We start from the raw sequence: 27,044 nt of genomic DNA, 5'->3' as shown, positions 1-27,044 counted from the left end.
CCCCTCTCTAATCAATATCCATACCCCCTCCCGCCAAGACAACCATTCATTTGATTTCCATCACCATAGACACGTAGTTTTGCCTGCTCTAGAAATCCATGTAAGTGGAATCAATCTGCGCATACTCATGTTTGTCTTCTTTCGCTCAATATAATGCTTTGAACCTCATTCATACTCCTGTATATATCAATAGTTCATTCCTTTTTTCTTTCTGAGTGGTCATTTCTTGTGTGACCATGTCACATGTGTTTTATCTACTTGCCTGTTAATGATCATTCAGATTGTTTCTAATCGGGAGATTTTAAAATAAAGTTGTTGTGAATATGTTTGTATAATTCTTTTTGCAGACCAAAGTTTTCATTTCTCTTTGGTAAATACCTAGGGAAAGAATTGCCGGACCCTAAAGTTGGCATATGCTTTCAACTTGATGAGAAGCTGCCACGCTGGCTTCTAAAGTGGCTGCTCCATCTGTCCCTCTGGCACCAGACTGCAAGAGTTACGGACATGCCACACAATCTGACCATCTCAAATGTGTCTCTCCACTGCAAAGCAAAACCAAACCTCCAATGACCTAATGACAGAAAATGTGACTCTATTAAGGAATTATGGTAAACTTTTAGGTGTGGAAATGATTTTATGGTTAGGCTTAAAAGTCATCCTTATTCCAATCCACATGGCAATACTTAAGGATGAATTGACGTGATGTCAGGGAGGCAGGAGATAGGGTACAGAGGAGACAAATTGGCCGTGAGTTGGTCACTCTGGAAGCTGGGTGTTTGGTACATGCTCTTCTCTCTACTTTTATATTGGCAAAGGACACCAGAGCCAGACAGAAGATAGGCAGTGGAGGCAAAGTTATTCCGGAACTATTGCAGTAGAGGAAGAGAGACCTCAGTACAGCACCGACCTCACGTGCGCAGGAGACAGCGAACTAGATTTAACCAGGGTGTGGTTTTGCCAAGTGAAGATGGAGATGGGTAACGGAGTTGGAGGGTTTTTTTTACAACAAATTAATTCCTAATCCAATTCTTGTCCCAAGCACAAGAATAAGTGGGAATTTATACCCAAAGAGCAAAGTGGGGAAGTGGATTGAAAATTACTAAGAAGAAACATGGGGGGAAGGGCAGGACCCCGGCTCCACTGACTTAATAGAACACTTAACTAAGGCAGGCGGTGAGCAGTAAGGAATTTGATCAGATACCCAGGAGAGAGGATTCTGGCTAAACTGACCCAACAGGATTCCCACTGAGACTGGATGAAGCAGGCCAAGGACAGGGACTAAGGTCAAGGCCCAAAGGAGCCCGACTAGAGTTAGGTCAAGGAGAGAATCTTTGTTTCTGTGTTCTTGGAATTTGCCAGAAGAAAGAGTTTTTAAAAACCCTCCAGTGGATCTCTACCTCAGAGCAAAACCTGGGTCTTTACAAGGCCCCCATCCCTCTCTGACTGCATTTTCTGTGACTCCCCACCTCCCCTGCTCCAGGCACACACACCTCCCTGCCGTCACACCGGTCCTCTGCGCTGGCACGCTCTTCCCCAGACAGCCCGGGGCTACCTTCCGCTGAAGGAATCCGAGAAACAGAAGGTGCAGGAGGGACTCTGTGACCTTCCCTTGAAGCAGGTCATGAGACCCTCCTGTGAGAGGGGCCCCCCATATCCAGAGGAAAGGAGCAGGGGCACCCTTATGTCATGTCACATTTTCCTGCAACTTTGCCATAAAAACACTCAAGTTTAACAGCTTCTTCAGGTCTTCGCTTCCTCATGAAGTCTCCCGTGTCACAGAAAGTTCATGTTAAATAAGTTTGTATGCTTTTCTATTATTAATCTGTCTTTTGTCCTTTTGGAAGAGTACAAGGAAAAGATGTTTTCCTTCTTCTGCATTTGCCTTTAACTCTTTGCTCAAATGTCCTTTTCTCGATGAGGTCAACTCTGACCTCCCTGCTTAAAGCTGCTCACCCCCATGGGGCTTCTCTGCCCGTGGCCCTCCGTAGTTTCCAATATACTGTCAGCTCTGCTTCTTGTTGCTGGTGATTGTTTGTCCCCTGTCTCCCTCCTCTGGCCTGTCAGCTCTACTGGCCAGGGACGTCTTGATTATATTGTTAAAATATCACCAGCTCCTAGAACAGTGCCTGGCAAGGGTAAGGAGGCCACATGTGGAGACATTTTGTTCTACTGGTTTGTTGTCTATTTTATTATTTGTTTGCTTAGTTAATATCAGAAATAAAACCAAGAGTAATTTTTTAGTGTCATGTATAGGCTGGTCTTAGAATAAACTCACTTGAAATGATGTCCCATGCATGCTAGTGGCATCCAGGGGCATCTTGAAGTCACACGTCTAGACTCCGCAGCTCTTTGATCCTGGGTACACACACAGGACCTGCAGCAAGAATTGAGAAGGGACTTCATAGGTCCCAGGGTTCCTGTGGGAGGGCCAAAGAGAGTATCAGCACGCCACACAGTGAAGCCACCCCAGGTCCCCACTGGAGCAAAAAGAGATGGAAAAGAAGCCTATCTGAGTGTGGGGCTGAATTCCATATAAACACCAAACAGCCAGGTTCAACCACCTCTACTCTTGCCCATTGGGCTTTGATGGGGTTCAGAATAGGCCTCCCCAAGATACGCTACTTTGGCATGTAGATTATTTTGAGCTGAAGGCAATCTAGATGCTGCGGGCTCACGAGAAATTTTCACCTCTCCCTTAAAGAATTTAAATTTGGATCTTTGCCCATAATAAGAGTTATCTAATAAGAGTTATTAGAAATAGCTGTAGGACAGGGAAAACTTCTAATGACTGAATATCTGCTCTTCATATTGTTCTGCAATTGACCTTCCTTCCCTCTGAAGCCCCAGGGGCCTTTCCTCATCCTTAGCTCAGACTGTCATAAATATCTCATTTTCCTTTTCTGTCTCTGACCCTCTCATATCTCATGTTTGTGGGGTTCCCATATGTATGTATGTAATTAAATTTAGTCACTTTTCTCTTGTTGCTCTGTCTCATGTCTATCTGACGATTAGACAAGCAGGAAGAACCTAGAGGGGAGAGGAAAGTGTCTTCCTCCCTGGCAGCTACTCTGTCCCTCCCCCCAAGGCAAGAGGAGGCAGCAGAGCATGGGACAATGGACCTTGGAACTGGGAATCAGGTTGAATGTTTTACCTCATGCAAACCGGCTCCCCGGAAACCTGCAGGGGAGAGGCGACTCAACACACACATCCCAGAATCCTCCCTGGCTCTTGGCAAAGGCATCTACCCCCCCCATCCCCCCACACACACACCCTCGGCCCCAGCTAAGGGGGTGGGAGCGGGGGAATGCAATGTGCCTCCTTTCTCTTACTCCTCCTGTACTATTCACGTGGGGCAGCAAACACAGAAAGACTTTATTCACAGGCTCCGTTGCTTGGCCCTCTCCGGAAAGCTTTCTGAAAATGCAAATTCCTCAGAAGTGGATTCTTCGCACAGGCTTTAAAGTTGCATATTCTGAGAGCAGTTGAGCAGATTGAGATTTCCCTGGGCAGGAGGCTCCTTAAAAATAATATTTGCGTTTCAAGGAGAAACTTCTGAACAAGCCAGAAAGCAGAATCTGCAGCTGTGAAGTCAGGCTCGGCAACGCAGGGTGGGAGCCCAGTTTCTAGGGCCTCACCCCATGGGGGGGTGTGACAATGCAAAGCCCCCACTTTTGCTGCTTGCACCCCACCCCCACCTTGGCCTTGCCTCCTTCAGTCTTTTGTTCAGCACGGCCCTGTTCTGGTGCCTAATTAGTCCTTGACGACTGGGGACTCCATAAGGCAGAGCTGCTGCCCTTCAGAAGCTCAGATCCAGTGACCTGCAAAGCCTCTACATGTCCCAACCCTCCCCACTCCAGGGGCCCTGAGTCTGCTTGCTCCCTTCATCACCATATACCCAGGAGGTTCTGGCCTCAGGCCCTCCCCAGTTGAACGGACCGCCCTGGGGTGACTGTCGCGTCCATAAGCACTGGGCATTTTAAGCCGGCGTTTCTGTCTGTGTCCCCACTCACACCTACCCACACCTCCCCCAGCTCCTACCTCGGAATCTCAAACACTAGGTCCCCCACCCCTCTTGCTCAGCCTTCAGCCAGGTGTCCTGGGGTGGCCCTCCCTCCCCCAGTGGCTGTCCCCGGAGGAGGGGGTACCCTCCTAGCTCAAGTGTCACATGAGATAACTGAGAAAGGCAGGCACCTTCCTCTTCTCTCATACCTTTTCCACCCCTAACCAAGAGATTACTTAGTGAAAATGGAAAATCTTTACTGATTACATGGGATTTCATAACGTCATTGTTTCTTTCCACACCCCATGGCAATATTTCCACATAATATCTCATTTTTAACAGCTACCTGGTGTCCCATCATCTGTTTCTCAGTTAATCAAACAAGGCTCTGTGGGGTTCACCAGAGCCCTGGCTCACGGTACTACTCAATGAATATTGACTGTGGTTATCAGCCAGACTTATTTTCAGGGAAAAGGGAGCCTAGTGCCATCTGACTTAGGCAGTAAAGGAAACAATGGCTCATGATCTGTAAAGTCTACAGGTAGAGAAGGCTTTGGGGTGGGCTTACTCTAAAGATCTCATTTCTTTCTTTCTCCCCACTCTGCCTTCCGTCAGGTCAGCTTCATACTGAGACAGGCTCTCCCTGTGGTTATAGATGGTTGCCAACAGCACCTAGGGCTGTGAGGGGCGGCGGGATCTGCCACTCCAAAATATGCCGATTTGGCATAGGATTATTGTGGTCTGAAAGCACTTAAAACACCTAAAGATGACCCAGGTGCAGCTGAACTCGTTGAACTCGAGGGAGATTATGGGCGACTTGGGGCCAGTGTTGGTGCGTCTGAGGATGATTTAAGAGCATCATTTGGGGCCTCAGTCATTTGTGAGTGAGGGTGAATCTGAAGTCTGGTCTGTATGTGTGAAGTTGTGCACAGAAATGCTTTTTATAGTTGCATGAAAGTCCACAACCTTAGGGCACTTATTAAAATAAAGTACGGTTAATCATATACATTATAATACTATTTGGTTTTTTGAAATGACAATGTCGGTCCATAGGTGTTGATATGAAAGAATATCCAGACTGTATGGTCCAACGATAAAAGCAGGTATCAGAACCATCCATACTGTGCGATGCCATTTGTGTCAATGTACTATGGGCTGTCAGATCTATAGTAGGAGCATGGAGGAGGGACTGTGTCTAGTTTGTGTCATCTGAAGCATGCCCACACTTGTAAAGAATTTTTATAAGATTTTATTTGAGTCAAACATAGGATTCACCTGGAAGCAAGATCTCCACAGACTGAGAAAAACTCTTCTTTAGAATGACAGTTTGCTGCTTTTCTATGCCTGTGGAATTAAGGAGGGAATGTATGGAGGTGGGAAAAAAAGCATAGTTAATAAGATTATGTGCTCTCTTGAGGACGGTTTCACTTGAGGGGTCTGAAAAGAGGCATTTCAAAGATGTATTAACCTAGATGCACATAAACAATAGGCAGGGTTTGTTTAAGGCAAAGGTAAACCTCTCACCGCCCTCCACGACCTGCCCAGTTAGGAAAAGCCACATTGGAACCTTGCTATACTCCAGGACATAAAACTGCGATTTACACATAGTAGACTCAGCAAATAACAGTTGACTATTACAAGCACTTCATTAAAAACCTGGAATGTTGCTAATAATAAGAAGCTGGACAATATATATTTTTTTTTTTGCATTGTTCTGCCTTCTGTTTTTTCTACAAGAAACATGCTGAGAATAGGGTTGTGATTGCTGCCTTCAGAATTACACCATAATGAATATGTAAATCTTTCCATGAGCAAACACTGAGTTTTTAGGTCCACATTGTACCTGCTGATGTCTCCACTGGAGGCTCCACTGAGTTTCACTGAGTGCTGACTGGTCACCTCAAGTTTGCCTCTAAGATAAACTAATGACGAACCTCATTCCACTAACCAGAGAATAAAGATAAGTTCATAATGTCTATGTCAGGTATCAAGCAAACATCAGATGAAGAAGAGCAGCTTTGAAAGAACGCAAATGGATGAAAATTTCTTCTACCACAGTAATCACAGGAGTGGTAACAAAATGATTACTCTCCAAGGCCGAAATAAAAACTTCAAACCCAATAAAATTCCCGGAGCTCCCCAGATTAGAGAATGGCACAGAGCTCAGCATTAGAGTCCGATTGAAAATATAACATTTAAAATATTCTTTGTGTGTATGTTTATCTTGTCGTGACCAAAAAATAAAGAAAAATCATTTCGGCTTACTTACAAAATACATCAATGTAATACTTTATTTAAAAGTCACGGAGGACATCAGGAAGAAGAAAAACATAGATTAGGAGAAATGTGAAGCCAGAGATACAGTTAATACACGAAATGATTGCCATGAAACTCCTTTGCACTTGCTAGATACGGGTCCCAATTTGACTCTGAGCTTCCTCGTAGCCCATGCAAAGAAAAGAACAAGCTGCATTACTCACAATGCCCATTAGATAAAAACAAATCTGGTATTTAATTCCAAGACCAGGAAGAAATCTCTTTCATGCATTTTCATCTAAACGGCCTGTGCCATATAGTGAACAAGGCCCTAAAAACATCCTTATAATAAATAAAATAATGAGCGTCACCGGTTGGGTGTTAATAGTCTCCCTTATTTAAGTCGATGGCATGACACAGTGTGGGTTCAAATAAAACAATCCTACCAGAGGCGAAAGCATGTGATCGTCCAAGAGGTAGTATTCGATCCCAAAATAAATGCTGACAAGGACTAGAACTTTCACGCTGAATCACTGCGTGCCTGCCATTCGGTCTGCCAAAATGTTGCTTAATTCAAGCAAATATTTGCTAAATGTCGAACAAGAATGAGCTTGAGGTTGTGGCTCTGATGAGACAAGGACTCAGAATGTTCTATGTTGCTGGTTAAGTGCAGACTCCAATGTTTGAACAAGCAGCTGAGCTGGGAGCAGGATTAGCAACCTCTTCTGAAAATCAAGGAGCTTGAACAAAGGCCACTGGATTCATCCTACCCCCCTACCCATCCTCCCTACCACCCAGCAGGGCCAGGCAGGACCCAGGCAGGCCACTTCAGATTGACGCTCACTCACAAATGACTGAGGCCCAAATTCTCAGGCTAGTATTCTTGACCTTTTCAGGTTCAAGAACCATTTTTAATGCTCCCTGTCACCGAAACATGAATGATAATTGTAACTTTAGAACTGGTTCATTGAAAAATATACAAAACGTCAGACTCCTTTTTAAAAATTACACATACAATAAATTCTCGTTACATAAAAAAAAATTATAACTGTGTATGTGACAGATGCTAACTAGATTTATTGTGGTGCTCATTTTGCAATATATACAAATATCAAATCATTATGCTGTACACCTGAAACTAATATGATGTTATATGTTGATTATACCTCAATTTAAAAAAAGGAAGAACAGAAAGGATGGAAGGAAAAGAAAGAAAGAAAACCCAACCACATAGATAAACAAAGAATGGAGATAAAAATCACAACATTGTGGCTGCCCAACCTTTAGGGCAGGTGAAAGACAAGGCTCGCTCTTACTTCTTCCTCTCTATAAGCCAAAGGGGAACCAAATATTCTCTCTCCCAGCTTCTTTATAGGTACTGCACATGGTCATACGACCTGAACTTCGGCAATCAGTTGCTCCTGCCAAGGGCTTTGTACTGTGAGGAAGTGAAGCAAAGGCCCTGTGGTCAACCAGAGACAATTCACAGTGGCTGCAGCAGAGACGAGAGTCCAATAGCATGATTCTGAGGGACCAGCAGCAACGATGCCAGGGCCAGGGTCCCAAGCAGACTGTTACTTGGGGGCGGGGGGGGTGGATATTGTCATCAAAATAGTCTCCCTGGTTTCAGCAGAAGATCCCAGGGGACAGTGACTTCTCTGATGTCTCAGTTCGTAGCTCCTTGAATTAAATGGAGAAATTTAATTCACAGCCCCTTTAGAAAAGACCATGTGATAACATCGAACATATATTCTGTTTGTCTTACTCCTGCTTTTCCCGCCGGGGATCCGACACGTATCAGGGAAATTGTGCCCTGGGGAAAGGAACGAATCAGAACTTTTAGGAGATTTGGGACATTAGCGCTGAACTAACATTAACACCTGGGGGACCAGGACACCGCCGGGTTGAGTGGTAAATGGAGCTCTGATTGGAGTCCTGTTCATAGTCGGACTGGTGGAGTCCTGAATCCATTACTTCTCCAATGTGTGGGTGCAGATTTACCCTAAACATCCTCACATTGGCTCTGTGACCCAAAAAGTAGGGGCTTTTACGGCAGGAAGGGCAAAGGGGAGAGAAGGCCGAGGAATAGGGACGCTTCTCTTGGATTCCTCTTCCCCGCCCCCAACAAATAGCAACTCCAAAGGAGAACTGTGTCCCAGGAGGAAGCACAGGTGTTAGCATCACTGTGAAAGAGTTGAAGGTGTGTATGGGGCAGGGAGGGGGGGTGTGGCGGTGATTAATCTTATAGCCCCACACAGCTCACCCATCTGGCCAGTGCAGAAAGAGGGAGTGGACAGCAGACCATTTCCTCCACTAGTTGAGTGACATTGGTACATTCATTTCCTGGGGGATGTAAAGGCCCCAGTCAGCTCTTTGAGACCAAGGCTACTTCCTGGTCACTCTGGGCCAGCGCTGTTCTTCCGTGAGGCTGTGACTGGGGAGACTCATTCTCAGGCTCTAACTTCATCCAACCAGGCAGATTTTAAAAGAGGATCAAGCTGAGCAGCTTCGAGGTCCCAACCACATGTCCGTACAGCACAGGTCAGGTGCTGCTCCCCTCCCTGCCTGAGCTTTAGATGCTGCCAGATCGGCATGAAGTCACCTTGAGGCCACGGGCAGGATGACAGGTGTAAACTCTTCTCAAAGGTTGTATGCTGAGGTTGCATTTGGCCAACATTACCCTGAGCTAAAAATGCCGAAGTGTTGTTTCTGCTCAGGAGAGCCTGTCACCTGCTCCTGGATGCTAAGCAGAGCTGGCCAGCCCCCCACTTCCCACAAGGCTCTTGTAGTCATTTCTCCCGGGTCCTCTACTCCGTGCCCGTCAGGGGATGGTAAGGAGGATGGGGTAGAATGGCTCAAACATGACGTGAGCATAGGGTTTTGCTGATAGAGGCCGGTACAGGTGCCTCCTGGGGCTTGCCCACCTCCCTTCCTAACACAGCTGACCCATCCCAGGCCCAGCAGGGGTACAGTAGGGCCTTAATCCAGGGCCTGTGGCTCTCAGTGCTTCCTCCTGGCCTTCTTAACAAACCTTCATTAGACCCCTAAAGTTCAGACGAAACTGAGATGCTTGACCCCCACGTGAATGCCAGCGGTCACGGAGATCTGCATTCCCAATGCCCTGACAGGAACCAACCCTGGCCAGGTAGACGATGAAAGGGAAGAGAATATGCCGCCCCAAAATATGTCATTTTGACATGTGGATTATTTTGAGCTGAAGGCCATCAAGGCCTAGCAGACTCAGGAAAAACTTTATCTCCCCCTTAAATGCCTAAAAGAATTTGGATAGGGGGCCTGTGTCAGCAAGAGAGCTATTACCAGAGATAACTTTTTTTTAAAAAAAGTAACTTTTTTTGAAAAAAATCTACATGATGGGGCAAACATCTGATTGCCAAACATCTGCTCTTCTTATCTTCCCGTGACTGGCTCTCCTCCCCTGTGGAGCCCCAGGCCCCGTCCCTTTCCTAAGCTCAGGATGGCTTATTAGCCTCAACTGCCTGACAGCCTTTGAGTCTCGTCTCTTCTCTGGGCTCTCATACATATGTAATTAAGTTTGTTTTTCTCCCGTTAATTTGTCTTATGTCAACTTAATTATGAGAACAGCCGAAGAACCTAGAAAAGAAGGGAAAATTTTACTGCCTCAAAAACAGGAACCGATGTGCTAGCATAGTTGGGGCCCATAGCTGGGACAGAGCCGCGGGGCTGCTTCACTGAGAACTCGCAGCCCCTCGTCAGGCTCAGTCTTCAAACTTCCTGCCAAACCTCCTTCCGCCCCAGCCTCATTCCTCCATGGGGGGTGGGGGGGGCTCCCTCAACCTCCTTCCCCTCCAAGGTCTTCCTCACATTTAAGGCCTTTCTCCCCAGAAAGCCGTAGGGTCTCACCAAATTCCATATTCCTTGTAGCTCTCAGAACAATTGTCTTAGGGTAGAATGTGGCAGAAAGAGACGGAGAAAAGAGGAGAAAGGAGTTACCTGCAACTAGACCAAGATTATTCCTCGTTTTCCAAATCAGCATTTTCCTGTCCCTCTCCCTACCGCGTTCTGTTTGAAAGAACATGAAGCAAATTGTTTCAGAAATCCTAGTTTCGCTTTGTATCACCATTGAAAACCAGAGAAATAAGAAAAACTCTATTTGTATTATGATATTTTCTAGGGCATGGACAGAGAGGAGGAAGGAATATTCTTGGCATAGGGCCTTTTTTTTTTTTTTTTTTAAGTCTTTGTAGTTTCCTGTTAATTTAATACCTGAACCTTTGCCATGTAAATAACTCAGATAAAGGTAAACTTCACCGGCCCTGGACTCTAACCTGTGTTTAACACCCACCCCGGCTCTGATCCATCCGCTACCCCATAGTTTGGAACTGTTACCTGGACATTTAGAGCCAGAGATTAAAGAGGCAGCGCATGGTGGCTTTAGACAAGCCTCGTAAGAGAGTACAAAAATAACAGCACATCTGAGAGTTCTTCCCTAGCCAGCTGCTACGTCTTTCTCAAAGAGGTGACCTCAGCGAGGTCCATTCCCTTTGCATTCACTTGGCAGGACTCCCGCCGGCTCTGCCACCCTCTCGGGCTGTGTTTTGCTGTCACTGCACTGCACCATTTCCTTAGACAGGACTGATTCAAAGGAGTGATTTAATCCTCCTTACTTGATATTGTTGAGCACGCCTATTGTATTGATTTCTCTTCTGGTTGGAGTGCTTCCTCCGGTTTTTCAAAGAGGGGGTTCTGTATGATGAACCTGCTGATCCTTCAAACACCTGACAATTTAGCTAGAACTCCAAACCTCGCTTCAAAGTTCTTTCTTGTGATACTTTAAAAATATTATTCAACTATTTTCTTAAATCCAGTGTCGGTGTTAAGAAATCTCAAGTCAATCTTATATTTGTTCCTTCCTCAGCCCTCTGCTATCCAGCTGCCTTGAATACAGACGTGATACAAGACACACAGGCCGAGTGACTGAATCACTGAGCTGGTGCTGGGACTCAACCCTGATTCCAGCCCAGGGCTGCTTGCTCCAAATCTTGGGCTTTTTCTTCTACCCAAGTCTCTGGAGCTCTGCCTTGGGCAGACAATACACAGAAGCAAGAGGTCATATTAACCAGTACCTCAACAAAGATATGGGGTCCTTCCCCCAAACATTGGCCGAAACAACTGCTGGATGATCAGACGTAGGACAGGGCTGCTTGTGCATCTTTGAGTCCCCACTGCTTGCACGCAGTAGGTGCTCGAAAAAGTTTTGTTTTATCGAATGGTTTTGCAAACTCTCCAGGAGGAGATGGTTCAGCATAATTATAGGGATCAGGAAACAGTAACTGGAAGAGCAGATTGGGGGGGGGAGATGGTGAAGGAGAGAGCTGAGTTTAACATGTTCTTGACCCAAAGGCGTTCTCTGCTATGTTACAGAGGGGAGGTAAAGAGCCTTGACCAGCGCTGACCAGTGAGGCAACCACTAAACACGTGCAGCTATTTATATTTAATTAAAATCACATAAAATGAAAATGCAAGTGCCTCGGTTGCACTAGCTGAGTGCTCAGGAATAGCCACATGCGGCTGGTGGTTACTGCGTTAGACAGCACAGGTAGTATAAAACGCCGCCATCATCACGAATGTTCTGCTGGACAAAGCTCGCCTAGTCTCTTGGAATGAAAGGAAATGCATCCCTGCTTCTGACATGGCCTAGTGACATCCTCCTGAACCCCCCTGCACATGGAGCACCATCAGTGCCCCACGTTTGCCCCCCGCCCCGATTTTCTGCTCCGTAGGGAGCCGTACCCCTGCCTTCTTGGTTTTTACTCCCAGTGCCAAGGCCAGTGCCCTAAAGGTAATAAGTATTTGTTGAACTAATGAGCTCTCGATTCGTTTTTCTTAAATACCGGAAGCCCAAAAAGTAAGCGACAGAAGCAGCAGAAGAAACCCCTGCTTCTCCTGTGTTCTCACCTCCTTCCCCGCTTCTATGCACCCCCTTCTCCCGTGCGCACCACCACCACTGCAAAACAGCGGTTAGGGGCAGGTCCTGACTCTAAAAGTTCCTGTCCCAAAACCATGTGGATCCCTCAGACATAACTGCTCCAGGTCTCAAAACCATCTGACTTCTGAGGGTATATTTGTTCACATGATAATTTTCTGTCTTCCTGCTCCTTCTGCTGCCCTGCACCTAGTAGGTGCTCAATAATTATTTGTTGGCTGGCTGGGTGTGTGGGTGGATGCGTGGATGAATGAGCAAACGCAGGGCTCATTTCCCCACCCCTCCCCCAAGTTTCTGCCACAGGGACTGCGGGATGCGCCACCCCGAGAGGACTCGGGGAGTAAGCCCCTGCCCGCAGCCCAGCTCCTGGTTGGAGAGCTGAGAGGCCGGCCCGCGGGCCGGGGGTCGGGCCAGGCGCAGCCCTCGGGGGCGTGTCCTCTCCTGCCGCGGCGCCTCCGCCCCTAAAGGCCCGCAGCCGCCAGCAAGGTTGCGGTGGCTGCAGAGAACTGGTCGCGGCAGGCATGGAGCGCGAGCTGGAGGCGCTGGCGGCCGGGCCCGCGCGCCCAGCGGCGCTGCCCTTCCAGGCGCTGGTGGAGGCGGCGGGCGGCCGCGGGCAGGTGCTGCTGGTGGGCGAGCTGTGGGAGCGCGAGCAGAGCCGCACGCTGCTGCGGGACTTCGCCCGGGCCGTGTTCCCGCCCGATCCAGCCGCCGGCAAGCCGAGCGATGCTGCGGCCGAGGGCGCGGGGCCCTGGGCGCGGGGGGCGCAGTGGGCGCCCAGGACGGCGAGGGCGCGCGCCATCCACTCGCCGCTCGTCTTCGTGCTGTGCCGCGCGTCGTCGCTGGCGTCCCGGGAGCCGCGGCGCCGCCTGCGGGAGATGCTGCGGGACGTGCGCGATCGGCGGCGGGCCGGCGCAGCTCTGGTCGGGGTGCTAGTGGCCGAGGCCGGGCCCGAGGACGCGGTGGCGCCGGGATTGAGGCTCCTGGAGGCGCTGCTGCGCACGGTGTTCGGCCACCAGGCGGGAGGCCCGGTGCAGGCGGCCGTCTACTGTCCCGGCCACCCTGCTTCCAGTCTGGCCGTCCAGGCGGCCGCTTGCAGAGTCCTGCAAGCAGCGGGACCTGCGCGACCAGGTGAGGGGCGCAAGAGCCGGGAGTGCATGGGCGCGGGCAGCGGCTGCGGGAAGGCCCCCAAGTTGGAACTCTTTAGGCCAGCCGCCCCCCCCAACCCCCTACGATGCACCGAGGTAAACTGAGGTCTCGGAGAAAAGAGGTGCCTAACACTAGGCCCCCCAGCTAGCGCAGAGCTAGCCCTGGGCAAGGGATCGAGTGTCGCGGGAGGATCCTGAATGCGCAGGAGATAAACGGGCTAAGGAAAGCCGAGGGGACCGAAGGCTGGGGAGGTTGGTGGAGACGGAGTTGGACTGGGCTGGGCTGGGCATCTGGGAGCTCGCGGGAGGAGCCGGAGGGGGAGGAGACGCGAAAGCCTTGGGTTGCGCAAGCTGCAAGGCGAGAGGAGGACAGACTTGCGACTCGCGGGAGGGGGTTGCCGGTGCCCGGAGCTCCGAGGACGTTGCGTAGCTCGGGATTCGGCAGTGGAGGCTCAAGGTGGAAGCGCCGCAGGGTCAAAGGAAGAAGGCGAGGAAAGATGCAGGGACTTGGAGGTGTGGGAAAAGGGTGTGAGGGCCTGAGGGCACAAAATGTTCTAGTCCCTCTTGGCTACCCATCCAGGTTGTGCAGCCGCTGCTGTGCCTTCCTCCCTTCCCTTCCCATTCTCCTGAAGTGTGGGGAGGGGAGTGAGGGTCTTTTTTTGCTCCCATTAGTAGCGAGGTCAGACTCTTTTCCATCCTGTACGCAAGGTTTTACGGGAACTTTCCCAGCGTCCCAGGATTAAAATACGCACAAGAAGTGCGGCTGGATCTGGCAAAGCTGGAAGATGCAGGAGCGTTTCTTGCACTCCCTGCTCCCCGCACCTCACCCCAGTACCTGCTCTTCCCCAAGCCCTCCAGCCTCCTCCCCTCCAGCCTCGCCCAGTCCTTGCTAAAGAGATAATGGAGACGGGTTGTGCTCTGCCTCGCTGGGCACTGATGTGTTAGGGAGCCACCGGGAGATGCGAGACTTGTGGCGCGCGGGGGAGGCGGGGGTGGGGGGTGGCTTTTCTAGCAAAGAGACCTCTGAGGTCACAAATGTCACAGACCCACCTGCCAGCCTGGCTTGCCTGGGTGAAGGCCATCCCTCTCAGCTGTGGAGCCTGCCCCAACCCCCACAACCTCTTTCAGTTGAGTCTGTGGAAGCCCGCTAACCTTGAAACTCCACAACCATCATCCTGAAAGACTCAGGGAATGCCCAGAGGTGGATTGTCCTTCCCATTGTTGATGCCAGCCCCTTCGTTGACCTGGCCCCATGGGGGAAAGTTTTCCACCCCCTAATGAGCTGTTGCCTAGAAAATTCTCTGAGCCCTTAGTCTCTTAGCTTTCTCCTATCTTGGAGGAACAACTTTTAATTCCCCAGAGCCAAATTTGATCTGGCCTCTTAGGCTTTTGCACACATCACAGTCACCTCAGAATGAAAAGCCTTTTTCTTTCGTCCCTCTTCTTCACCTGACTAATCCCATCTCATCATTCAGAACTGGATTTCCTCTTCCAGGAAGCCTTCCCTGATCCTCCTCACTCATTTTTTTGCATGTTCGAAAGTGAAATCCCAGAACCCATTTCTGCTCTCTAATCTCTTACCATGTGGTTTTGTCATATTCCCTTGTGAGTTTAATCGCCACCGTATTCCCATTTCCTCTTTTGTCACTGCCTCATGATTGTTCTTATACTTTTAGGTTGCCTGCCTCTTGGCATGCCCTTTTACCCAGTTTATGCCTAATCCAGCTGCCTTCGGGTTGAAAAACTACAAATCCAGTCTTGTTAGAACTGGGTGCAAATTAAGAATAAATAGGACCCGAGTAAAAAATTATGAAAAAGGATTTCCTGTGTGTTTGGCTGCCTGGAGTCTTCTTTCAAAAATCCGTTGCCTTATTCCAGATGGTTGGGGCTCTCAGATAACTTAGGTGGTACTGTAATAAGGAAACTAGAATCCACATGCAACCGTTTTGTGTGCGATTATCACAAAAGATTAAATCTATTCCTATTACGGAATAGTTTAAATTAAAAATCGGGCAACTTGCTGCTCCTTCAATATTTTCATTGGTGCTATGAAATCGTAACTCATTTCATGTCATTCGCGTTACTGTATTACTGTAGTTTCTCCAACATGGTACCTACACCATAGGGTTTTTGTGAGGATGAAATGACATATGTAAAGCAATCTTTTTTTTTTTTTTTTGGTTCTTTTTCTTTAAGTACAAAGCCCCTACTCCCCTTTGCGAATCAGAATCTTCATTTTTTTTTGTTTTGTTTTGTTTTGTTTTTTAATCAGATAGTTGAAACTAGGGCAGTTGAGAGTTGAAGCTCTTGGTTTGCTGACCAGAAAATCTCCCAGTGGAGTCAAACAGCCTCTGACCCACTGCCTCTGGGACTTTGTGTTCTTCTAGTGGAAGGAGCCTGGGAGAGACCAGGCCTCCCCGCGCTGCTGGCCTGCTTTTCCTGGGGTCCTTGGAGCCGGGGGAAAGACGCGGATGCCACCTCCCCCAGTGTCCCAGCTCAGGGTGAGTGTGTCGCCTTCCTGGCCTGGACCCTGAGGGCTGGGTGCTTGGGATATGGGAGTAGTCACGTGAACACAGGGACCTTAGGGAAGAAGTGGACCTGCATCCATGGAGCACTTTTCATGTGTGGGTTGTAGGGGTAAGCGATGTGCAATGCCCCCGCCACCAGACAGCCGGCACACAGGCTCGGTCAGCAGGGCTCTAGCCCCGGAGTCTCAGCTTAGCGAAGCAGTGTGGGCAGGGCTGTAACGAAGGTGTCGGCCACGCGGGCGTGGTGGGGCACATGGAGCCAGATGCATGGTCTCACGGAGCAAGTGACATTTGAGCGGGGCCCGGAGGATCTTCTTAGGCAGAAATGGGAAGATTTGAAGAGGGATCACCATGAACTTGACAGCATGATGTCACACTCAGAAAAGGGCCCCCTGTCAGGAGTGCCAGGGGCGAGGTACAGAAGGACACCCGTGAGGGCCGCGGCTACGGAAGACGCTGAGACCGAATCCGGGCCCTGGACCCGCGTCTCTCAGGAATAGTGCACCCCAGGCGATTTCAGAGCAGGGGTGTGGAGATTAGAGGTGTATTAGAGACTGGCCCGTAGAAGCAAGGAGTGACCAAGGGCAGAGCCCAGCTGGGAGGGGACTACATAGTCCCAGGAGGGACGATGGGCGGCCCGGACTCAAAGGGGCAGTGTTGGAGGGAAAGGAGCAGCTCATCCACCCGGGACCCATTTCTAGAGTAGAATCATCTGGCTGCTCAATGGCAGTGGGGGGAAGGGAAAAGGAACAACATTTCCCTGAGGTCCACAGGGCACTCAGTCGGCTGAACGTGTTGTGACTCAGGTAGGAAGTACAGTCATTTGCTGCTTAACCTTGAGGATACAGTCTAAGAAATGCACCTGAGGTGATTTCATGGTTGTGGGAACATCAGAGCGCTCTCACAGAAACCTAGCTGGTCGAGCCTGCTACACACCTGGGCCGTACAGTGCAGCCTGCTGCTCCTAAGCTACAGACCTGTACCGCACGTCACTGTACAAAACAACACGAGGTTAAATCAAGCACAAGAGAAAATGATACAGTAAATACAAGACGTATGAGGTTGCTGCCCGCGTAACATGGCATACTGTTTTACAGCAAACATTTTTTTACAAGTAGAAAGAATATATTCTAAAATAATGATGAAAAGCATAGTATGGTAAATACATAAACCGGTAACATAGTTCTTTGTTATTATTATCAAGTGTCATGTACTATACACAATCATATGTGGTACCCTTTTACACGACCGACAGCACAGTAGGTTTATTTACAGCAGCATCACCACAAGGTGATGAGAATTTTTCAGCTCCATTATAATCTCGTGGGACCACCTTCATATAAGCGGCCCATAGTTGGCCAAAACGTCTTTATGCAGTGCATGACTGTACCGGGGTCAGCAGGTTTTAAACAGCTAGATATGCATGACCCCCACTCCCACCCCCAAAGCGTGCTGAACAGTATAGCTTTGTGACAGAAACAACGAGCAGTGCTTTAAAATGACATTTTATTGTGTCCCTTTTTAAAAAGAAATTATTAGTTGACGTTATCAGTCTTCTATTGCTAAGTAACAAATTATCACAAATTCAACGGCTTAAAACAACACTCGTTTATTCTCTCATACTTTCTGAGAGTCAGGAGCTAGGGGTGGCTTAAGCTAAGCCTGGGCCTTCTGTTCAGGGCCTCACAGAGCCACGTTCCTTTCTGCAGCCTGGGGCCTCCTTCAAGCTTGCAGGGTCGTTGGCAGAGTCTCTTTCTTTGCCACTGTGGGACCGTGCTCCCTGCCTTCTCGCTGGCTGTCAGCTCCAAGCGTCCCCGCAGGTCCCTCACGGGCCCTCCTACCACATGGCAGCTGCTCCTTGGATCGGCAGGAGACTCTCCACGCTTCTATAATGTGACAGTATCACAGGACTGACTCTCCATAACCTTTGTCCTGTACCGTGCCCAGATCAAGGGGAGCGACTGCCTCATCCTCACAGATCCCACCCTCGCTCAAGGGAGGGGCTTACGCAGGGGGAGTGGTAGCCAAGGGTTGGGATGGCTTGGGGCCATCTTAGAATTCTGGCTATCACAGTTGAAAGCTCAAATAGTACGAAAGAAGGAACGGAACACAAATATTTAAAAAAATCATTCACTTAATTCCATCACTCAAAGACAACTACGAATCTGTATTTTGGGGTAGACCATTCTGTCTGTCTATATCTCCTTGCACAACTTAAATTTTAATAAATTTAGATAACTATCCTCTGTAACATATTACAAATTGTTTAATCTCCTGGCGAAATGGCTATTAAAATGCAAATTGCATTAATAGACTGTACATATGCATTTATAATATATGATAATATGGAATTGTACATACTTCCATACAAACAGTTATACATATTGTTTTGGAATCTGCTTTCTTCATCAATAATATATTGTGACTATACGATATTCCACGGCAATAATTATATGTCAACAACATCGTTTATGTTTTCTTTTTTTTTTTTTGAGGTAATTGTGGAGTCACATGAGCTCCTGTGACACTTCGCCCAGTTTCCCCCATGGTAACATTTGCAAAACTGTAGGATGATATCACAACTGGGATATTGATATTGAAACAATCCACAAATCTTATTCAGATTCCCCCAACTTTACCTGTACTTAGGTGTGTATGTGTCTAGTTCCATGGAATTTTAGACATCATTTTTAATGCCTGGATGCCATCATGTGGGTGAGCTACAGTTTATTCAATCAATCCCCTTGTTGGACATCAAATCGGGATAGAACTGGTTTCAGTTACAGGTAAAGAAGCCATGACTCGAACTAGCATAAGCAACAAGGGTATTCATTATCTCACCTAAAAGACAGTCTAGAGGTCAGTCAGTTTCAGGGCTGGGTGATTCAGGGGCCCAGTGACCCCATCGAGGACTCACGTTCTTTCTTTCTCTCTGCTGGGCCATCCTCATTGCTGTTTCATCCTTAGGCTGGTAGCGAGATGTCTGCGGCAGTTCCACTAATTATTCCTAATTATTTCCTTAGGATAAAATCCTAGAAGTGGAATTGCTGGGTCAAAGGGTATGTACATTTTTAAGGTTTTTGATATGTATTTTGTTGTGTTTTTGAAGTAGATAGTCACTGGGGCCAAATCCCTCCCTTTCCTTCTTAGCTTACCCACTCATAAACTTTATCTTCTGATTGGGTGATTCCGCTTCCTGTGTTCCAGATACCTTCCAGGACTCCGAGGAGGAGCTGGCACTGACAGCCATATTTCCCAACGGAGACTGTGAGGATCCTGAAAAGGGATCGAGAGCCTCTGATGGAGTTGTCCACCCTCCCGCTGAGCCCCCGGGAGCCTCGAGGTGAAGTCCGGACCCCTGGGCTGCCCCAGCTCTAACCTGCAGACTGGGGGCTGGCTCCTTCTCACTGAGCCTCCATGCCTGCATGTTGATCTTGGGGTGGCAGTAACTACGGAGGCCCCACCTGCTGGGGGCTGCCACACTTACAGTTACCAGCAAGGCAGCAGGACCTACTAAGCTAAGCTGGACCTAGGAAAACATATCATCCCACTTTGCATTTGGTCACTCTCTGGTCATGGTGAGGTTGTTTCTTCTCTCTGGGCCTCAGTTTCTCTATGCCATTGAGACAGATGGCTGTCTACTCTGAGGCTCTGCGGTGCTGTGGCATCCTTTGTTTGCATGAGCATCCATCATTTCAAGTGTAGCTGGAAAGAACTCTGGACCAGAAGTCATCAGATGGAGGGGAGGGGGATGGTCTTAGACCTGTCACTCAACCAAGGGCCTGGCTACCCCTCCAGGCAGCACTGGAAAGGTGTGAATGTGTGTGCGTGTTGGGAGGGTCCCTGTGACAGTGGGTGCCCCTGGCATTTAGTGGGCATCTCACATTGTGTAGGACAATCTCCAACGGCATAGAATTATTCCACTCAAAATGCCAGTCATGGCACGTTTGAGAAACTCTAACTGAGCCAGTCTCTTCTCCCTGTCATATTCTAGGAAGAGTCCCCAGAGCAGAGGAGGTTGGGCTTCCTAGGACCTTGGCTCCCAAGCAAGCCAGAATAAAGACTGCACCGCCATTGCCTGGGGGCCTGTGGGGCCAGAGCCAAGATGCCCTATGTGCTGCAGGCCCAGGACAGAAATAGCCTTGCAAACCCATGAGAAGAAAGGGCCTCTTTCTTCTTCATGTTGACACTGATTTTCTGTGCCAAGTCCTTTGAGAACAAGGATGCCAGGAACTGCCCACGGCACCAAATGGAAAATTAGGGGTATGGATTAATACAAGGGCATAGGAATTGCTCTCAATCTCAAGTCCTAAACCAAGATCAAAGCCGACATAGCCCAGAGGTGCCAAATTCCTGAATCCTTTTTTCTCTGTTTATGAGTCAGACAGGGTTGATGACGTTCCCTTGAAAGTCAGGAAAGCCATCTGTTCACTCAGAGAGGGAACTCTGCATTACCTCCTTTGTCTTTCTTGCCTTCCCCTGGAGAAATCCAGTCTTTGGAATGGCAAGGACAGCTCCTGATTTTTCCCTAGTAGGAAGTACTATCTAAGGGAAGAAGCTAAATTCATTCGTTCATGCGTGATTCACAGCAGACATACAATTGTGCCTACTATTTACTCAGCGTTCTGCCAAGCGCTGCATAACTTCCTTTAGTTATTCCAGCTCTCTCAATGATGGTGCCAAAATGTGGAATGGGAACCAACCCTTCCGTGGTGAGGGGCTCTGTCGTGTTAAGAGGATCCCTCTCTGTTCTATGCCTCAAATTTATCCTCTATAATAGGGAGCGTAATCCCTGTTAGCGTGAGGGCAGGTAGGATGCTATCTTATTCAGAGCGGGCTGGCAGCAGGTGTTTTCATAATGCAGAGCTAAGTCTCTGGTAGAAGGACTCAGCTGACTCCTGCAGAAGAATGAACTCAATGAATTGCTGTTGATTTTGATTTAGAACGGGAGACTGATATCTTTGAAGCTGCTATATTTTTCTATTTATCCATTAATTTCTTTGCAATGAGTTGGTTACAATTTTATTATTTGGTGGGGGGAGGGAGTTATTTTTAAGTCAGGAGATTTTCTAAGGCAAAAGTTATAAGGCAGCAGCCTCTGTTGTGTTTAAAAACATTATTAATGAGTTCGTTGCCAATATTTGAAAGTTAGGAGACTGCACATAAAAAAAAAAAAAAACAATTTGTTTTCTGGGTGGAGGGTGGGACCAGCTGTCACCTCTATTTTGCTGGATTTCCACTCCCCACTTGAACCCCTCTCATCCATCCACCCCCTTCCTGGTCCTGGTCCTGGTCCTGGTCCTGGTGGGCATTTGAGTTTGCAAGCCTCTGATGTAAAGCGGGGTTTACACGTTTTTCATTACTTTCAGTATTTCCTATGAACAGGTGAAGAGAGGAGGTTTTTCTTGACTGAGATTTGGTTTTGCCTCCCAATTGACAAAGACGAGATTTTCCGGGATCTTTCCGGGCCCACCTTGGCTTCCCGGAGTCATGGCTAAGATAAGTGCCATCCTTTTCCTGCAGACAGAAGAGTTAGGTGCTGGTGGGGATGACCTTGGTGGTGGGTCTCTCGCCCAAGGACTATTACGAGGCATGAAGGCTGCATGAGCCTATCTGAGAGTGGAGGCCCTGGATTAGATCAGTGGGACCAGGAGCCACTGGCGAGGGCCCTCCAGTCAGGTCACAGTCTGGGATCTTGGGTACTCGTCTTTATAATATGGCGGTAGTTGCACTGCTTCTGACTTGAATTGATAATTCCTTGTATCTAATAAAACCTAACAGTACCTCATTGCTGTCTAATCAAAAACAGAATGAATCTTCCCCTTTATTCTCATAAGGTGTTCCTTCCAAGAGCTCGTGGGAGCGGGCCATTTGGGAAAATGGTGGGAACTTCTAGAATAGTCTAGCCTGAAAGTCCCCCAGTCCTGCCCCAGTCCTATCGGCTGGGGTTGGAAAGTAAATATTTAACGAGAGATTTTTTAAAAGGTAGCATTTAGCTGGGTATTTAATGCGGGGGGGAGAGGGGTGGTATTTGTGTGCACACACACGCACATTCAACAAGATAAAATGGCCTTGACCGTGTTTCAGAGAGCCCTTTAGAAAATTTGTGTCACAGTTTCTCTCCTCTCAAAGTATTTATCTCCAAGAGTTACCACACAAGAGGAGTCCTTTGCTTGTCAAACCAAAAGCAAGGCAAATCTGCAAAGGGGCTAAGGGCCGAGGCCCCCAAACCTGTGATCTAAACAAGCCTTTCTTACCCTGGACAGAGAACCGGGACCCAACTCACTGGGGAAGGTCGATGACAGCCATGTTGACCTGGAAGCGGTCTGTACTTCTGAGTGCAGCCGGCCACACTGTGGAGCGGGGCCCTGTGGTCTGGAGGTCTGGGTCGCAAACAGCCAGCACAGGAGAGGGCCCTGGTTGTTTTGTACCCACGGCTGCATGTCCCCTTCTGACCTGGCTTTGTGTGTTAGTGAATCAAGGATTGAGAGGAACATGGAATTTGGCCTGGGCAGCCTGCCACTTATGTAATCTTGGAGTTTAAGGGGAAATGGGGTACAAGGCGGGGCGGATGCCCAAGGTCTGGTATGAATCCCTCAGATGCCTTTGGTCCCTGAGCCAGAGCCCTCTGGTTGCATTATATTTTGGTGGCCCAAATGGGAACAGAATCTACTCCACCAGGCCACACTGTGGGTCACAGGGACCAGGGTGTGGGACAGCTCAGGTCCGAAGCCGGCCTGGGCATGGGGGCCGTTGTGGAACCAGGATTTCAACCGTCTGGCTTCTTCCCTGAACCCTCCAGCTCCAGCCGGGCCTCCTACTGCAAATGCAGACCCAACTGCTTGTCCCTTGACCATGAACTTCAGAGGCCCTCACGTAGGAGTTCAGATTTTACATCTAAGTCAGGTTGTTGCTGTCCTGCTCTGAACTCATGGAGTAATTAGGTGCTTAGCTTAGTCCTCGTGACCAAGCCGTCATTTTGAGTCCTGGTTGTAGAAACTGGGTCTCTGTCTCGTTGCCCTGACTTCCTCCTCTCTCTCACTGTTTACCAAGCTCTTCTCAGACCAGGATGTTGCCTCAGACCATCACCCTGACCCCAGACCTCTCTGACCCTGACCACCAACCATTCCAGGTATACTCCTCACTCCAGAACTCCTGGCTGCCAGGTATCCTCTCCCAGCCCCCTAGCCTCCAGACAGGAGTGGGGCTCCCCTTCAGCCTCTGCCCCCCAGTCTGGTCTGGCCCAGCATATGCCAGAACCAAAGAGCAGGCAAGCCTGAGAAGCAGGCCAAAGGTTTGGGCCCCAGTGGGAGGTCAGACAGAGCAAGACCTGGGGTGGGACTAGACCAGCCCAGCCAAGGAGAAATCTAATAATGCCAGTCACATAGGTAGCTTTACTTTAGATTTTCTAGGAGCCACATTGGAAAAATATAAAAAGAAACAGGTGAAATTAATTTTAATAATACATTTTATTCAACCCAATATGTCCAAAATGGTATTTCAACTGTCAATATTTAAAAAAAAAATGATATTTTACATCTTTGGAATCTTGTGTGAAAATTTTATACCTACAGCCCAATTCAGGTATTAAATTTTTATCCAAAGTACTTGGTCTATTTTTAGATTTTGTTAAATTTATAGTTGAAAAAATAGATTCACATCCTCGAGTTGTTTCAAATATACTTAAAAATTTTCCTATAACGGAATTGGGTATCGGTCTTTAAATTTCAATGAAATAACATTAAAATTATTTCCTGGGTTGCAGTAGCCGCGTTTCAAGTACTTGTTAGCACCTCTCGCTAGTGGCTAGAAAGGGTCTGGAACACCGGACATGTGCTGGAGACCTGCCTCGGGGGTTCGTTGTAGCTCCTCCCATCCCTGGTCACTTGCCCAGAGCTGGCTGGTCAATGCGGACCTGAGGCGAGGGGACCACAGTGGCTTCCGGGATCGGCTAGTCTGGTTGCCCTCCTGGTCACCACCCTTAAGTGAGGAAAGCCTAGCGTCTCCACGGCTTTCTGGGTCCTTCTGTGGCTCAGTACACCCAGGCCGTTCCAGCCCCGGCCAGGAGTTTCCCCTTCCGACCAAGCGCCCACCCACAGGAGGCCCGTGTCACCGGCTGCGTTTCACGTTTCTGCTCTCGTGAATAAATGCTTTTATTCTAAAAAGCATGTCGTACATGCCTAATGTAGCAACCACCAGCCTCCTGCCCAGTCGCGGTGACAAGATCTGAGGTTTACTGAGCACTGCTCTATGCCGGGCCCTTGATGAGAGCACGTCCCCTTACAGTAGCCCTGCCAGGTAGGTGGACCCCCACCCCTTTCGACAGCCGGGCTCGAGTGACCACATGGCCACAGCGCTGCGAATTGTCAGAGCAAGGATTTGATTTGAGGTCTTCGGGCTCCGACGCCTGCCCTTCCCACTTCATTACGCTGTAGCTCAAAAAGCAATCAGCCTGATTCTTGACAGTTGGACCGACCGAGCCCTCCTAAGACCCGGGATTTAAAAGTCCGAAGGCCGGGGTGGGTGGTCACAGGGCGCACGTCCCTTTCAGAGTTCCCCGCCTTCTGCGGAGCATTGTGACCACTAGAGGGCGCTGCGCGGGTCAGGGGTCGTGGGCGCCCTGGCAAAGGAGGCGGCGGGTCACGGTTTCCTCCCTTTACCCTGACCAGGGTCCCCGCCCAGCCCACACCTTTGTGAGCCCACAGCCGTCCTCATGTGGGCTTTGAGACGTTTTGTGTCACTCCTAAAGTTGGAGGGAGAGCTTTGTTTATGAACAAGGCACTCGGTAGGAATTCTTTCATTGATTGTACTACGTCATAGATCTCGTTTACTGCCTCCTAGAAAATAGAGCTGGTTTGGGTTTTGGAGAGGACAGGGGTTTCAAAGACATAGGTATGAGTTCCAGCCTTGTGCCAGTCACTGACTGACTCTGAGTTCATTCATCCAACAGATATTTGTTGAGCACTTACTATGTGCCTGACACGGTGCTATTGTTGAAATAAATTGACTACTGAAGCTGGTGTAAGACTGCAAATGGCAGCAAAACTGCCATTTCAAGTTTCTAAAGATATATTAAAAACCAAGAACCCGTTGCTGTGGGCGGGGGGGAGGGGAGAGAAGAATGGGCAGATGGACGGCAAGAATGGAAGACTTTTTACCCCTTTTGGAACACTTTTCTGTATCTTTTTATACTTCCGATTTTTAAATCATGTAAATGTACGGTATTGACTTCCAAATAAAAACTTTCATTGCACAAAGCAACGATTACTTATGGATTCATCATAATAATTTCTCTGAAAAATTCTTTTGAAGACAGGCGCTGCTTAAAAATGTTTGTTGGTTTTTTTTGTTTGTTTGTTTGTTTTTGGATTATCACCTTTTTCAGAAAACGCTCTTTGCCCCATCCTCACCCCTCAAAGGCTTGGCGGAGTGGGCGCTGCAGCGAGACCTCCCACACAGCAGGTGGCGCTGCGCGCACCGCTCGCACCTCCTCTCGACACTTTCAGCAATGGCGGGTGATGGTGGGGGCCTCGCTCTGGTGGTGGCTATTTTGAAGCCTGATTTCAGATGCAGACGAGTGTCCCCACCCCGTGGGAACTCTGTCCTCGAGGACGGTTAGAGAAAACAATGGAGTTCTCTGTGCACCGTTCCGCGAAGGCCGGGGCGGCGGTGGCGGCGCGGAAGACGCAGGCCCGGGGAGAGCTCGCGCCGGTCGGCAGGCGAGGCAGTGGGCAGCCCCGGGGCGGGCGGGGTCCTGGGCGAGAAGTGAGCCGGCGGCCTGAGCAGGCGAGTGACTGAGCTGGGCACGGGGGCAGTGGGGAGGCGCGGCGCAGCGAGCGGGTCCCGAGCTGACAGATACACTGCGGAGCCGGGACGGCGAGCGAGCGGGCGAGCGAGTGCAGGGCGCAGCCATGATCACGTCAGCCGGTGAGTGCTGCCGCAGCCGGCGCCGAAAGGGAGGAGTCGCCGCGCCGGCTTTTAGCTGAGTCAGGGCCGGTGACTGGGCACCTCCCGGCGCAGCGCCGGCCTGCGCGGCCGCTCGTTGCCCCAAACCCAGTCCTGGCCCGGGGACGGGCAGTCTGTCCGGGTCGGCCACCTCGGCGCCCCTCTCCAGCCACACCCCCGTGCCCGGACCCCAGGGGCTTCCGGAGCCCTCCTCCGCCGCCGAGGGGTTTTTCTTAATTCTGTTCCTCCTGAAATGGGCTGTGCGGGGCCGTCCGATCCTCGTCCTTCCTCGCAGGTGGTTGGGCCGGAGCGGCCTCCCGGTGCGGCGGGACAGTGAGGCAGCTTAACTACTGCTGAAGTGCATCAGCTCCGTTCTCCTTAGTGTGAAAGCTGGAATTATATTGGAAGCGGGTCGGTTCTGGGTCTACTTCAAGGATATTCAGTTAAAGCGCCCATAGAACTTTCGTGTTTGGTGAAGACGACACTCTTTGAAGATGGCATTATACTGAGAAGCAACCTACGGTTCTGAGCCTAGGTGCTCAGTAAATATCCTTCACTGGAGAAGGAACTGATGGGTGTGCGGAGCAGGTTTCATACACTTATTTAACCATTGCATAAATAAGTTAATGTAATGACGGTTGAAATAGGCTCAACTGTAGAGATCAAGTTCAAGTGGTGACTTTTAACACCGCCTCCCCTCCCCCACACGCGCGCGCGCGCACACACACACACACACACACACACACACACACTACAGATTCATTTGCTTATAGCTGTCCACAGCCTTGGTGCTTTTTTTCTTGTCTTCTTACACACTCTTTTCTCGTCCTATTTTCTCTATATTTGTCCCACAAGTATTTTGTAAACAACGGGTGATCAGAAGTCAGTAACTTGTAAGGAGCTCAAAACCATATTTTTATGAGAATTGCTTCAAGAAATTGGTGGAGATGCCCAGAGACATGGTAGTCATTTTCAAAGATTTGAAAAGCTGTTACCTGTGCTTGGAATTAGACATTTGTCTCCAAGAGCTAGAAGTGATTGGGAGGTGAATTTTAATTTAAGGAAGAGCTTTACCAGTCAGAGCTCTTTACAGAAAAAATATACACTAAGCTTTTTGCCACCTGTAAATGAAGGCCTCATTCTATTTCACATCTATCCATTACCATTGCTTCTTAGCCCACACCTTATCCTCGTCCCTGGCCTAG

General features: G+C 49.0%; 2 protein-coding genes across 6 annotated transcripts in view; both read left to right on the top strand.

The window, feature by feature from the left end:
• Window positions 1-12,615: 12,615 nt before the first annotated feature.
• On the top strand, window positions 12,616-21,700 carry CUNH2orf72 (chromosome unknown C2orf72 homolog). 4 transcript variants are annotated; one of them, XM_039855857.1, is made up of 4 exons: window positions 12,616-13,349; window positions 15,754-15,867; window positions 18,918-18,953; window positions 19,102-19,244. In XM_039855857.1, the coding sequence occupies exons 1-3, from the start codon at window positions 12,743-12,745 to the stop codon at window positions 18,920-18,922; spliced, it is 726 nt and encodes a 241-aa protein (XP_039711791.1). In that variant the 5' UTR covers window positions 12,616-12,742; the 3' UTR covers window positions 18,923-18,953; window positions 19,102-19,244. The 4 variants fall into 4 exon arrangements, with proteins under 4 accessions (XP_039711791.1, XP_039711787.1, XP_039711788.1 ...); XM_039855853.1 differs by lacking the exon at window positions 18,918-18,953 and adding an exon at window positions 21,264-21,700 and having other exon boundaries at window positions 12,617-13,349; window positions 19,102-19,237; XM_039855854.1 differs by lacking the exon at window positions 18,918-18,953 and adding an exon at window positions 19,889-21,700 and having other exon boundaries at window positions 12,619-13,349; window positions 19,102-19,237.
• A 3,945-nt stretch (window positions 21,701-25,645) lies between these two features.
• Window positions 25,646-27,044, top strand: part of PSMD1 (proteasome 26S subunit, non-ATPase 1) — a 79,948-nt gene continuing 78,549 nt past the window's right edge. The window contains exon 1 of one of the 2 annotated variants that reach the window (XM_039855849.1): window positions 25,646-25,821. Coding sequence is in view for 1 of the 2 variants with exons in the window: in XM_039855848.1 (XP_039711782.1) it covers window positions 25,806-25,821 (16 nt within the window). In the remaining variant the exon portion in view is untranslated. The remainder of the gene's footprint in view (window positions 25,822-27,044) is intronic. The other variant, XM_039855848.1, reaches the window with a different exon arrangement.

This window comes from Pteropus medius, unplaced genomic scaffold (genome assembly GCF_902729225.1).
Source record: "Pteropus medius unplaced genomic scaffold, Ma_sr-lr_union100, whole genome shotgun sequence".
Classification (NCBI taxonomy): domain Eukaryota; kingdom Metazoa; phylum Chordata; class Mammalia; order Chiroptera; family Pteropodidae; genus Pteropus; species Pteropus medius.
This window is presented reverse-complemented; position numbering and strand designations above follow the sequence as displayed.

What these genes read in the sequence shown, in the direction of transcription:
- CUNH2orf72 (XM_039855853.1), top strand. Translation starts at nt 12,743, where the DNA reads ATGGAGCGCGAGCTGGAGGCGCTGGCGGCCGGGCCCGCGCGCCCAGCG. An exon ending in AGCGGGACCTGCGCGACCAG is followed by an intron (nt 13,350 to 15,753) that starts GTGAGGGGCGCA and finishes GTGTTCTTCTAG; the next exon opens with TGGAAGGAGCCTGGGAGAGA. An exon ending in GAGCCCCCGGGAGCCTCGAG is followed by an intron (nt 19,238 to 21,263) that starts GTGAAGTCCGGA and finishes CATTACTTTCAG; the next exon opens with TATTTCCTATGAACAGGTGA.